The sequence below is a fragment of the Mobula birostris genome, chromosome 12, assembly GCF_030028105.1.
Source record: "Mobula birostris isolate sMobBir1 chromosome 12, sMobBir1.hap1, whole genome shotgun sequence".
Classification (NCBI taxonomy): domain Eukaryota; kingdom Metazoa; phylum Chordata; class Chondrichthyes; order Myliobatiformes; family Myliobatidae; genus Mobula; species Mobula birostris.
Window position 1 is genome coordinate 84,135,760 of NC_092381.1, and position 12,881 is coordinate 84,148,640.

The window sequence follows — 12,881 nt, forward strand, 5'->3', positions numbered from 1 at the left end:
GGCTCAAATGTTGTATCCGGTGCTCGCAGCGTGGCCTCCCCTGTGTCAGTGAGTCCCAACATAGATTGGAAGGCCGTTTCACCGAGCAACTACGCTCCAGAAAAAGTGGAATCTCCCAGTGGCCACCCATTTTAATTCCACTTCCCATTCCCATTCCGATATGTCTATCCATGGCCTCCTCTACTGTCGCGGAGGCCACATTCAGTTTGGAGGAATAACACCTTGTATTCTGTCTGGGTAGCTTCCAAACCTGACGGCATGAATATTGATTTCTCGAACTTCCAGTAATGCGCCCCGTTCCCCTCACTTAATCATTCCCCACCCCCTTTCCCCCTCTCACTTTATCTCCTTGGCTGCCCATCACCTCCCTCTGATGCTCTCCCCCAACCCTTTTCTTTCTTCCATGGCCTTCTTTCTCCTCCTATTGGATTCCCCCTTCAGCCCTGTATCCCTTTCTCTTTCACCAATCAACGTCCCAGCTCTTTACTTCACCCCTCCCCCTCCCAGTTTTATCTATCACCTTGTTTCTCCCTTCCCTCCCCTCCCCTACACCTTTCAAATCTACTCATCTGTATTTCAAATTTCCCCAGTCCTGCTGAAGGGTCCATAATACATAGGAGCAGGATTAGACCATTCAGCCCATCGAGTCTCTACTGCCATTCCATCATGGCTGATCCTGGATCCCACTCAACCATACACCTGCATTCTCACCAAATCCTTTGATGCCCTGACCAATCAGGAAGTGATCAATTTCTGCCTTAGATATACCCATGGACTTGGCCTCCGCTGCGGTCTGTGTCAGAGTATTCCACAGTTTCACTATCTTTTTAAAAAAATTCCTCCTTGCCTCTGTTCTTAAGAAGTTACCCCTCAATTTTGAGGCTGTGCCCTCTATTTCTGGATATCCCCACCATAGGAAATATCCTCTCCACATCCACCCTATCGAGTCCTTTCAACATTGTGAGTTCACCATGCATTTTTCTAAATGCCAGCAGGTACAAGCCCAAAGCTGCCAAATGCCCCTCACGTTAACCCCTTAATTCCCGGAATCATCCTTGTGAACCTCCCTTGAACACGCTCCAATGACAACACATCTTTTCTGAGATATGGTGCCCAAAGTGCGGCCTGATTACGGTCTTATAAAGGCTCAGCATTATCTCCTTGCTTTTATGTTCTATTCCTCTTGAAATAAATACCAATATTGCATTTGCTGCCTTTTATCATGGTTTCAACCTGTAAATTAAACTTCTGGGAGTTTTGCACGAGGACTCCTAAGTCTCTCTGCACCTCTGATGTTTGAACCTTCATCCTATTTAGACAACAGTCCTTTTACCAAAATATATTATCATAAATTTCCCAACACTGTATTCCATCTGCCACTTTTTTGCCCATTCTTCCAATTGGTCTAATTCCTGCTGCAATCATATTGCTTCCTCAGCACTATATCCCCTCCACCTATCTTTGTATCATCTGCAAACTTTGCTACAAAGCCATCAATTTGGCCAGAAATGTTAACTCAACCAACACACATCAAAGTTGCTGGTGAACACAGCAGGCCAGGCAGCATCTCTAGGAAGAGGTACAGTCGACGTTTCAGGCCGAGACCCTTCGTCAACCCTTCGTGTTGCTTGAATTTCCAGCACCTGCAGAATTCCTCGTGAGAAACGTTGACTGTACTCTTTTCCATAGATGCTGCCGAACCTGCTGAGTTTCTCCAGCATTTTTTGTTACCAGTGGCTAGTGGTATCTTGTAGGGGTCAGATGGAACTTCTGTTATTAGTTATTTTTATGAAAGGGATTTTGAATGCAAAAGCATAAGGTTCGATCAATATATTTGCGGATGACACAAGACCAAGAAGATAGGCCAAAGCCAGCATGGTTTACTGAAAGGAAAATCCTGCCTGACAAACCTACTGCAAAATTATTTGAGCAAATTACAAGCAGGGTAGACAAAGGAGATGTAGTGGACGTGGTGTACTTGGAATTTTAGAAGGCCTTTGACAAAATGCCACAGATGAGGCTGCTTAGCAAGGTAAGAGCCTATGGAATTACAGGGGAGTTACTAGCATGGGTGGAGCATTGGCTGATCAGCAGAAAACAGAGTGGGAATAAAGGGATCCTATTCTGGCTGGCCGCCAGTTACCACTGGAGTTCCAGAGGGGTCAGTGTTGGGACTGCTGCTTTTTACAGTGTTTGCCAGTGATTTGGACTATGGGATTAATGGATTTGTGGCTAAATTTGCCGATGATACAAAGATAGGTGGAGGAGCGGGTAATATTGAGGAAATAGCCTGCAGAGAGACTTGGATAGTTTAGGAGAATGGGTAAAGTGGCAAATAAATAGTGTTGGAAAGTGTATGGTCATGCACTTTGGTGGAAGAAATAAATGGACAGACTATTATTTAGATGGAGACAGAATTCAAAATGCAGAGATGCAAAGGGACTTGGGAGTCCTTGTGCAGGATACCCTAGAGGTTAACCTCCAGGTTGAGTCGGTGGTGAAGAAGGCAAATGCAATGTTGGCATTCTTTTCTAGAGGTATAGAATATAAGAGCAGGAATGTGATATTGAGGCTCTATAAGTCACCCATGAGACCACACTTGGAGTATTGTGTGCAGTTTTGGGCTCCTTATTTTAGAAAGGATATACTGACATTAGAGAGGGTTCAGAGAAGATTCACGAGAATGATTCCAGGAATGAAAGGGTTACTGTATGAGGAATATTTGGCAGCTCTTGGGCTGTTTTCCCTGGAGTTCTGGAGAATGAGGGGGGATCTCATAGAAACAGTCCAAATGTTAAAAGGCCTGAACAGATTAGATATGGCAAAGTTATTTCCCATGGTAGGGGTGTCTAGGACAAGAGGGCATGACTTCAGGATTGAAGGACATCCATTTAGAACAGAGATGCAGAGAAATTAGTTTAGTCAGAGGGTGGTAAATCTGTGGAATTTGTTGCCACAAGCAGCTGTGGAGGCCAAGTCATTGGGTGTATTTAAGGCAGAGATGGATAGCTTCTTGGTTAGCCAGGGTATCAAAGAGAATGGGGAGAGTTGTACCATGAATTTAGTGCATTGGGCAGTGTAATGGAACAGAGGGTTCTAGGAGTAAAAGTGTGTAGTTCATTGAAAGTAGTATCACAGGTAGATAGGGTGATGAGCGGTCATTTAGTACATGTCTTCATCATTCAGGGCACTGAGTTTTGGAGTTGGTTTGTTATACTGCAGTTGTATGAGTAGTTGAGACTGCATTTTAGAGTACTGTGTTCAGTTTTGGTCACTAGGAAGGATGTGGTTAAACTGGAAAGTGCATGAAAGATTTGAGGATGTTGCCAAGACTAGAGGACCTGAGTTATAGGAAGCGGTTGGCTGGACTGGGGTCTTTATTGTTTGGAATGTAGGAGAATGAGGGATGACCTTGTAGAAATGTTTAAAATTATGAAAGGCAGAAATAGTGGATGATAAGTCTCTAGGGTAGTAGAGTCCAAAACATTTCTGGTATCCATTCCCTGATTTCATGTTTGTTTGAACCATTACGTTGGAAAAAATAGGCATTAAATAGTTCTGCTGAAACTAGAATAAGCATTAAGATAGTGTTTTAAAGAGTAGATGGTTGAAATGCATAATTTGTGAGATTGCATGCTTGATTCTTTTTCCAATAGTTTTCTGATGATTAAGGAAATTAAGTGCATTGTTATTTGGCCACGCCAGACTTAACTCATTAAAGAACAGGTTAACTCGCGGCTCTCCGTCTCGTCAGCTGAATGGCAGTATTGAAGTTGTACACAATTTGCTTGGTCAGATGTTAGATGGATCACGTGTGCAGGTCTTCAAGGTTACATGTAGGATACATTCAAGATGCCATCCTCTATATTTTTATCCACTTAGTGCCGTGCAAAATGAACAAATCAACTGGATAGTAGAATGTTATATTTAGCATTGGCAACTGGATTGGAACCATCCGGATGCCATTATGCCAAGAACAAGTTTGTGTTTTTTTTACTAGTTTTAAAACCAATCTATAAGTGGTATAATTTAGGGGAATACAGCAGCCAATTTGCGTCAAAGTCCTCCCCTCAGCTACAGAAGGGTTAGATGATCTGTATTGGTCATGGGATGAATGTGGTTTAGAGTGGTAGAAGAACTATCATATGTCCTTGGCACAGATGAAATGCTGCCTTGGGTCATATGCTCATTTCATTATACTAGATCTCAATCAGTTCTGGGGGTGAGTGTGTTATCACTGAGCTAAGGTTTACATTTTTTTGTATGCTAATTTTTTTTTACATAGTTTTCCTGTTGCCCACTTTCTAATACAAGAATTACAGACTATTATACAGTTACTGTAATTGGCTGCTGATACTATTTTGTCACACGATGTGGTGCGTTATCAAATTTCAGTTATTGCATAACTTCATTTGAAAGCTTGTGTTTTTTATAGAAGTATCACCACCATGTTTTACTGGAGAGTGAAGCATTGTGCCATCATATTATAGATTGGTATACCTTCTATGCTTGGATATATTTGTTCCATGTGGGCAGTGCATGTCATCAGCCTGCCTGACTGTAAGAAATTGCTCTGTCAGGCCCAGTTCAAGAAAACGGATTGCACGAGCAGACAAGCTGCCTAATTTCACCTTTTTTTTTTATCCTCCTTCCTTGATGTGCCAGAAAGCCAGTTATAAAATTCTATGCTATTACTAATGGCAGGGATGGGTTAATGTGACTAACATTTGTGATTCAGCCTTTTGTTTATATTCTCATCTTTTGTCCTGCTGAGCAATGTTTAGCTAGTGAAAATATTTTGAAAAATCTAAAGGGAAATGATACATTCTGGCACCTTGCTATCATTGCATTCACAGTAGAAACTGGAGCATTAAAGGACTTTCATTTTGTTTCCTTTCCTCGTGCTGCTCACCCTCCTTCAGTTGCAATACTTGATGTTGATATTTATTGGAATAAAATTGCTTCATTCTCTACTAATTATTGGACTGTGTAGGTGCCATTGGAACCACTAATCTTTGGTTAAGTTCAGATAGTGAGGTAGAATTTGTAAACTGTAGGTGTTGTCTAATTAAATAAGTGAAATTATATTTTTAAAAGGTTATCAGGCAAGTTGTGAGTGTATTAGTTTCATAGGTTCAACATTTGTATAGTCTATGTATTTTAACTGTTCTGTTAAGATTATTGTACCTCAAGTGTGTATTATATATCAAACAGATATCCATTTAAACTGTAGAATGGTGCCTCTGCAGTGTAATGATATATTTTGATTTCTAGGTATCGGAAGCAAATGGAAGAAATGCAGAAAGCATTTAACAAGACAATAATTAAACTACAGAACACTTCAAGAATAGCAGAGGAAAAGGTATATCGTTTGCATTTCTAAACATCATTTGGTGTGGAAAGCTGATGGACACTGGAGATCATGAACATTCAGTGTATTTCCTAAATTAGCCAATAGGGGTGGTAGACTGTCAGTACCTACAGGATAACAGTGGGGAAGGAAGTGTCATGTGTGTTGGTCACCAATTTGGCAACAAAATCGATGTGTATTGATATTCAGGATCAGTGGCTTGAGTTTGGTAAAGAGTCCATCTGACGATATTTAAACAAAAGGAACAGACCACACAGTCTTGAAAAATTCGTGAAGAATATGACTGATATTGAATCAAATTATGACTGTTCCTAAATCTTGAGTCCACTTCCCCAGTTTATCTTAAATGCAGCTCATTTTATTCAAGCCTACTGGATCGGGTAAAGGATTTCATTTTGAGTAAAGAAATTTCAGGTTTAAACAATTGCTTTCTTGCTCAGAAGCTGTGCCGTTTAGTTCTGGATTGTCCATCCTGAGGAACAGCTTCGGCACTCTTGGATTCTTGTTGTAATTTTGTATGTTCTTTCTTCCAGATTTCTGGGATTGTAGGCTGATTTTTTTATTCCATCATATAGGACATCTTGTTCATCCTAGACTTTAAATGAGGCTATAGGACATCTTGTTCATCCTAGAGTTTAAATTGCACAATTAAATGAAGGCTTTGTTTTTAGACAGTTCCTTGCTGTTCCAGCTTATTTGTAACTAAGTTGATATGAATGATTGATGGTCAACATGGACTCAGAGAATTGCAGGACTAGTGTTTATCTGTATATGCCCATGCATCTTGAAAAAAGCTGGCAATCTAATCAACTGACTATTTAGCTTCAACATCTTCTCTTGAGGCTTAGACAGTGAGGAATTCTGTGTCTCTTTGCCTGTTTTTCCTATTTGCTATCTTTTGCAAGTAACCAAGAGATTAGATTATCAATAGAAAATCTCTAAATGGTACAGTACAAATGTAATAAAATATACTGATGAAGATAGGAAAATATACTATTTTACTGGGGTTGGTTACTTCAGAATGTTTTGCAACTATGGGCTGCCAATCACTGACTAAAGATTGCAGTCTCAATGCTTTCGCCCAAGTTGTTGAATACTTTGAGATCTTTGAATATGTTGATTTTCATTGTATTTAGTAATTTTTTTTGTATTAGCCATTTCCACTGCATACATCTTGTACCCAGAGCCATCGAGTAATATTTCACACAGCAAGTCAGGTTTTCAGCATTTGTATTGCTGTTGAGGGCTGAATGGAAGCAAGATTTCATTTTCATTATTCTTGGAGAGAAAGAATTATTAAACCAGTATGTAAATTAAATGTTCATGTTTTGTAACTTTAAGGTGAATCAACCTACTTGAGAAAAGTCTTTCAGTTTCCAAAAAAACCCCACAATTTGGGGTGCAAATTTACTTGGCCCACTACTGCGAGTTATGTTTGGGAGAACAATTATTTGTTTGCTAATTGATCTTTTTACCCTTAAATACAGGACCAACGACAAACTGAAACAATTGGTTTGCTCCAGGGTCAGCTTGCAAACCTCACTGAACTGGTGGGAAATCTAACAGAAACAGTGAAACGGCTGGACCGTGAGGTAACTAATATAAGCCCTTTTTAGTGTTTCCTGTTGTGAAATTGTGATGGTTCTCCAATCTATGACTTAATTAATTTGCATTTATTTATTGTAAATTGAAGGGAAAATCCAGTTGAGCAGATTGGACTATTTGTGTATAAAACCCTTATACTGATAAAAGAATCCTGTTTATGTGTTGTGTGACCTATAACTATTTGGACTTGAGTGTGTTGTAGCTAGTGATGATCATATTTAAGTAAAACTGTAAATAGTATGTTTTATGAAGTACTGAATATTAGTCATTTGAATAAACTTTGTGTATATATTATTAAAAAATAACTACTTTTGTGTTATTGACAGAATAAAGGGATTGTGCAGTTTTTCTTTGGGATATTTCTGTTTTTATTTTTTTCTTTAGACCATAAATAGATGGCAATTTTGAGTTTTGTAAAGTTGAAATGTAAAGCTTTACCCTGCCAACATGTCCTGAGGTATTTAGTGCTTTTTCTCCTAGGTTTCTGACCGTCAGAACTACCTGGTAATTTCCTTGGCTCTTTGTGTAACTCTGGCTGCACTGTTATGTGTGCAGCGATGCTGGAAAAATCCAAGATCGAGGAATGTTCACTCGCCTTCGGTTCCCAAAAGTCCAAAAAGGTAGATCTTTTACCACTAAGCGACCATAAACAATTTCAATAGAAACTGTTAAGAGAACTGCTTTCAGATTTTTTTTAACATTTATAACTGAAACCTTTGACCAGCATTATCCTAAATGAGATTGTTTAAAAATACGGACATAAGGGCAAATAAACTCTTCTAAGTTCACAAACAAGTGCATTAATTATTACTGTGATTCCTGCTTTCATTTGGAAGCAAATAATGAGAAGACGAGCGGATTTTTGTGAACTAGTTGGTAACGGTTATGTCACAAGGCATATATAGGAAGGTGTTCACAATATGCTTGTTTTAATTTAATCATAGAGCAATACAGGCTATTCAGCCCAATGAGTCTCTGCTGACCAGTTAGTCCCAATTTGGCCCATATACCTTGAAGTCTCTCTTGTCCATATACCCATCTAGGGGTTTAAATAGTACCATTGTACCTGCCTCAACTACAGGTCGACCCTCACTAATTTGACTATCTGTAATCTAGTTACTTCGTTAATCCGGCACTGATTATGCTTAATGTGATCCTTCTGTAATTCGGCATTTTCACTAATCCAGCACTCATCAGGTCCCAATGGTGCCGGATTAGTGAAAGTCGGCCTGTACTTCCTTTTGTAGCTTGTTCCATAAACTCATCACTCTCTGCTTGGAAAAATTTGTCCCTCGGATCCCTTTTCAATCTCCCCCTCACTGTAAATCTAGGTCAGTGAGGTTTGGATTCCCCTACCGTGGGATGATAACATTACTATAAGGTTGCCCCTCATTCTCTACATTTCAATGAATAAAGACCTAGCCTGGCCTATCTCTCCCTATAAATCAGGTCACCTTGTCTCGTTTAACATCCTTGGGTCTTCACTCTTTTTTTTCCCAAGTTTAACCATATCTTCTATAATGGGTGGCCAAAACTGTACACAATACTCCAAATACAGTCTTACCAATGACTTGCCACACTGCAGCATTATGTCCCAACTCTTAATTTTCAATGTTCTGACTGAAGGCCAGCATGCTAAATGCCTTTTTCACTGCCCTGTCTAACTGCCAAACTAAACTTGTGCTTTTTGAGGATGATCTACTCAACTCGTATAAATCTACTGTACCAAAATATAATTCCATTTTAGTTAGGCTTTTAAGTGGCCCCTTATCAAACACCTTCTGAAAATCCAAGTAAATGACATCCACTGCCTCTCCTTTGTCCACCCTACTTGTTACTTCCTCGAATTCTCGAAGATCTCTTAACAGATTCGTCAGGCAAGATTTCCCTTTACAGAAACCATGCTGACTTGACTTATTTTATCATCGGTCTCCAAGTACCTTGAAATCTCATTCTCAATAGACTCCAACACTTCCCCGAGGCTAACTAGCCTATAATTTCTTTCCTTTTGCCTTCCTCCCTTCTTGGTGTGGAGTGATATTTGCAATCTTACAGTCCTCCGGGACTGTGCTGGAGTCAAGTGATTCTTGAAAGATCATGACCAATGCATCTGCTATCTGTTGTGACCTACCTTGGAATTGAAAATCTAAAGTTCAAACTTAAGTTGTAACTTTTTTTAGTTAAAAGTTGAAAGTTTATATTTTTATTTAATAATATACATCTTTTAACAAAGTCTTTTGTATTATAAAGATGTTTTTCTTCCTATGATGATATGAATCTTCTCAGAAGAACGTCATTTCCCCTTGTTCGTTCAAAATCTTTTCATCTGCCTGCAACTGAAGGTAGGTATCTAAGTGGCAACCATTTTACCTTATTTATGAAAGCCTTTATTGAACTTAAAAATTTGAGCAGTGTATATAAGATAATTGTTTAAAAGATTAGATTTATACCGTTGGCTTATTTTAATGTTTTTCTTCCCTCATTATTTGTTAGCAAATGATAATCCACGAGAGAAGAGTGTATCAGCACCAGAGGAAAGGTTCAGGGGCCAAAGCAATAAGTCAGTCAGTGAAGCTAACCCATCGGAAGGCAGTGCATTTCAAGGCAACTCAGTGCAAGCAGAATCTTCTTAATTGTGTATACTGTTGAATTAGTTGAACTTCGGAGATTTAACAACAAAGGATTTTAGTATCAAGAACTTTCATGGCCATATGTGAGCTGTGTTTTCTTAACGGATTTGAAGACGGTTTCTTGATACCTTAAAGTTGCACCCAGCTGAATAACTAAACTATTTTAGAAAACATGCCCTGTTTTGGAGTCATTGAATTGCCAGGAGGCCTTCGTGAAATGGAAAACCCCGCAGCATAGTATTTTGTTACTGGACTAGGAATAAGGAGGCCTGGAATTAAAGTATAGAAAATGTGAGTTAACATCTCACGATAGTTGGAGAATATTTATGTGTATATTGTTTTTTAAAATTCTGGTATTGTGAAAGCAGCTGCTATATTTACTTCAGGGAAGAAAATGTCACCTGATTTGCTCTCATTGTTAACCATAATGGAGTCGCATTTAATATTGATTGAAGGCTTTTGTTGTATTAACCTTTATAAAGAATATGGGCTATTCACAGTTGAATAAGGCATTTTGTTACCATCTTTTGACGATCCCTGCCACGCAAAGATTCCCATATTAAATAAGAATTTGAAAAATGCTTGTAAAATGAGTTTATTCTTACTCTAATTGGCTAAAATTTGGTGATAAAAACAAAACCTACCATATTCCCAAGTTGCTTGTTACTTAAGACAGAGGCCATTAAAATATCTGTCCTGATCATTCTTCTATCCATTTGAACAGTGTTATTGTTATAACATACATCCCTTCTTCTCTTTTGAGAAGAACTTTATCTAAATTCTGAATGCCTAAAGCAAAGAAGTAAGAAGGTTAATCCAGTTGTATTTTCCCCCTCCATGTTAATAATTTTGAAATAAATCCATTTAGAATTATTTTAATGTCTTTATGAAATATTCTTGCTTTTTAAACCCCTTCTACTTTTCACTTTCTTTTCTTCAGGGAAGTGAGATATATTTGCATATAGCAATACAGCAAGAAAACAGGCCCTTCGGCCCAGTGAGAAATAGTTGCCTTTTAATATCCAAGTCCTAAAATTTTATTATATATACTTATTTGATTCAAAATTTTCCCTCTGACTGTGCTATGAAGTATAAAACATGGCTTTTATCAATTTCACTGCTGATATTTGTACCACTTTTTGTTTCAGTGGGGCCAGATGACTTGTACATTGTAGAACCACTAAAATTTTTACAGGACAATAAAAAGGTACTGTGCTATTTATTTTACTTTTTGAACTTTTAATTCTAGTCGGTCAGTAGTTTAATCTGGTAAATGTAACAAGATATTGGTATTTCACTTTTAAAGCAAACAACCTCTGAAAGCATTTATTTTTAATTTAATAGAAAAAGCGCTGCAGAACAAAAATTGAGAAAGTTGAAATCGTAAAACCAACAGAGTCTGTCATCCCAATAGTTAATGGAGGAATAAAACCTTGCAAAGCTCCTTCAAATCCAAGTGACTTTTCGAACACCAGTGTTGTCTATAGTTCTTCGCTCAAAGATCCCCCATCTGAAGGGAGTTCAGAGACCTCATCCCAGTCAGAGGAGTCCTACTTTTGTGGCATCACAGCATGCACGAGCCTTTGCAATGGACAAACACAAAAGGCTAAAAATGACAAACGATCTTTGAAAAAGAAAAAGTCAAAGGTTACAGATCAAACGAAGTTCATTAGCAACTTGATGCAAACTAAATCAGGATCAATGCCAAGTTTGCATGACATAATAAAAGGAAATAAGGACATTACAGTTGGGACATTTGGTGTCACAACAGTTTCGGGCCATGTGTGATTGAAACGTATTGACTTTGAATTGGAGCACTCTTTCTCATTTATGGTTTACGAGGCACTTTTGGCCTTGCAACACCTGAACTTTGAAATAATCTGCTGGTGTGAGTCTGTCTTCAGGGTTGATTTGAAGCAGAAGTGATTTGTACTTCAATGGGGAGCAACTTTCTACAAGTCAACTCCATGTGAATTTTGAAGAAGGCATATAAGACATAGAAGAAGAATCTCTCAAATCTCTCAAGAGGATACACAGTGCAATTAATTGGATTAAGAATCATAATTAACTGGGTACAGATGGAACAGGGATTAATGCATAATTTCTGCATTGAGCTGTATTCCTCCTACTTGCACCTTTCCATATTTGTGCCTTTTGTATATTTATAATGTAGCTGAAAACGGGAGATGTTTCATCTCCAATTTATGTACTTTGTGTTCATCTTTTTTCCTTTCGATTGTATGGGATTTGATACTGTAACACTAGAGTTCTATAGATGATCTGCACATCAGATGAGTTTTGACTCCAAAGAAACTAAATATGAAATGTTTGGGAGGGAAGGGGAGGTGGTCCTTTTGAAATCCTGTTTTAATTTTACAATTCAACTTTAAATTCAGTCCAATGTACACAAGTCAAAATTTCTAAATTGACTAGAGTGCAGATTTGTATGCTTCTTACCTGGTACTTTCACATCATGGTACAGTGTTTTAATTTCTAAGGCATGTATTAGAAAGTTAATGTATGAAAATGAGCTCTTCTTTTTGGAATGTATATATTTGAGTGTGTTCAAGAAGAGCGTTCCTTAATGGCAGAACATCTGATGTCAAATCACTAACTTGCAGTTCAATGTGCACTTTTACCTTTTATTCCAATGCTTTTTTTTTTGCTGAGTTGAAGTTTGTCTTAGTTTGTAATGTAACTAATTTAATGTTTTAATTTTCTTCCACCCTTTTGCCTCCTTAGAAAAGAGTCTGACTCTGGTACATTTGTACCCTGCTGATTTGCGGATTAGCCAGTCACAGAACTTAAGGACAGTTTGTTGTGGGCCTCTATGAAAGGGTCCAAATTTAAGCAACTTATTTATATGTTTTTAAACTTGTATGAGTGCTATGCACAACACTGTGGAACACAAGGATAATGTGACTGCAGAGCTGTAGTGCCATTAGAAAACTGTGAATTTCTAAATAAAATGGATCACTTTACTGTCTTTAATCAGTTCACGTGATTAGTTGATTACTTTTTAAAACCCTTTTAGATCTAGAACCTAATAAAGGATGTTTAATTACACCAGTAAAACTAAGGGGCATAGTATTTCATAAGTAAAGTACAGGAAACCATAAATCAGGACAAAAAGAGGTGCTTGGCATTAAGAAATTGGTTTTATTTTTTAGGGCAATCTAAATAATCCCATTCACTGGCTCAATATCCTTTCAGTAATTGAATCTGCTTTTGACACCTTTTGCAACAGTACATTCCAGGTAATTTCCTTTAGAAAC

At 38.1% G+C, this 12,881-nt stretch overlaps 1 protein-coding gene across 3 annotated transcripts in view; it reads left to right on the plus strand.

Moving 5' to 3' along the window:
- Positions 1 to 12,597, plus strand: part of suco (SUN domain containing ossification factor) — a 111,228-nt gene extending 98,631 nt beyond the window's left edge. For all 3 annotated transcript variants that reach the window (XM_072274272.1, XM_072274270.1, XM_072274273.1), the window contains 6 exons: positions 5,275 to 5,362; positions 6,859 to 6,963; positions 7,457 to 7,596; positions 9,227 to 9,318; positions 10,755 to 10,813; positions 10,951 to 12,597. In XM_072274272.1, coding sequence (XP_072130373.1) covers positions 5,275 to 5,362; positions 6,859 to 6,963; positions 7,457 to 7,596; positions 9,227 to 9,318; positions 10,755 to 10,813; positions 10,951 to 11,394 — 928 coding nt within the window. In that variant the 3' untranslated portion in view covers positions 11,395 to 12,597. The remainder of the gene's footprint in view (positions 1 to 5,274; positions 5,363 to 6,858; positions 6,964 to 7,456; positions 7,597 to 9,226; positions 9,319 to 10,754; positions 10,814 to 10,950) is intronic.
- Positions 12,598 to 12,881: the final 284 nt, after the last annotated feature.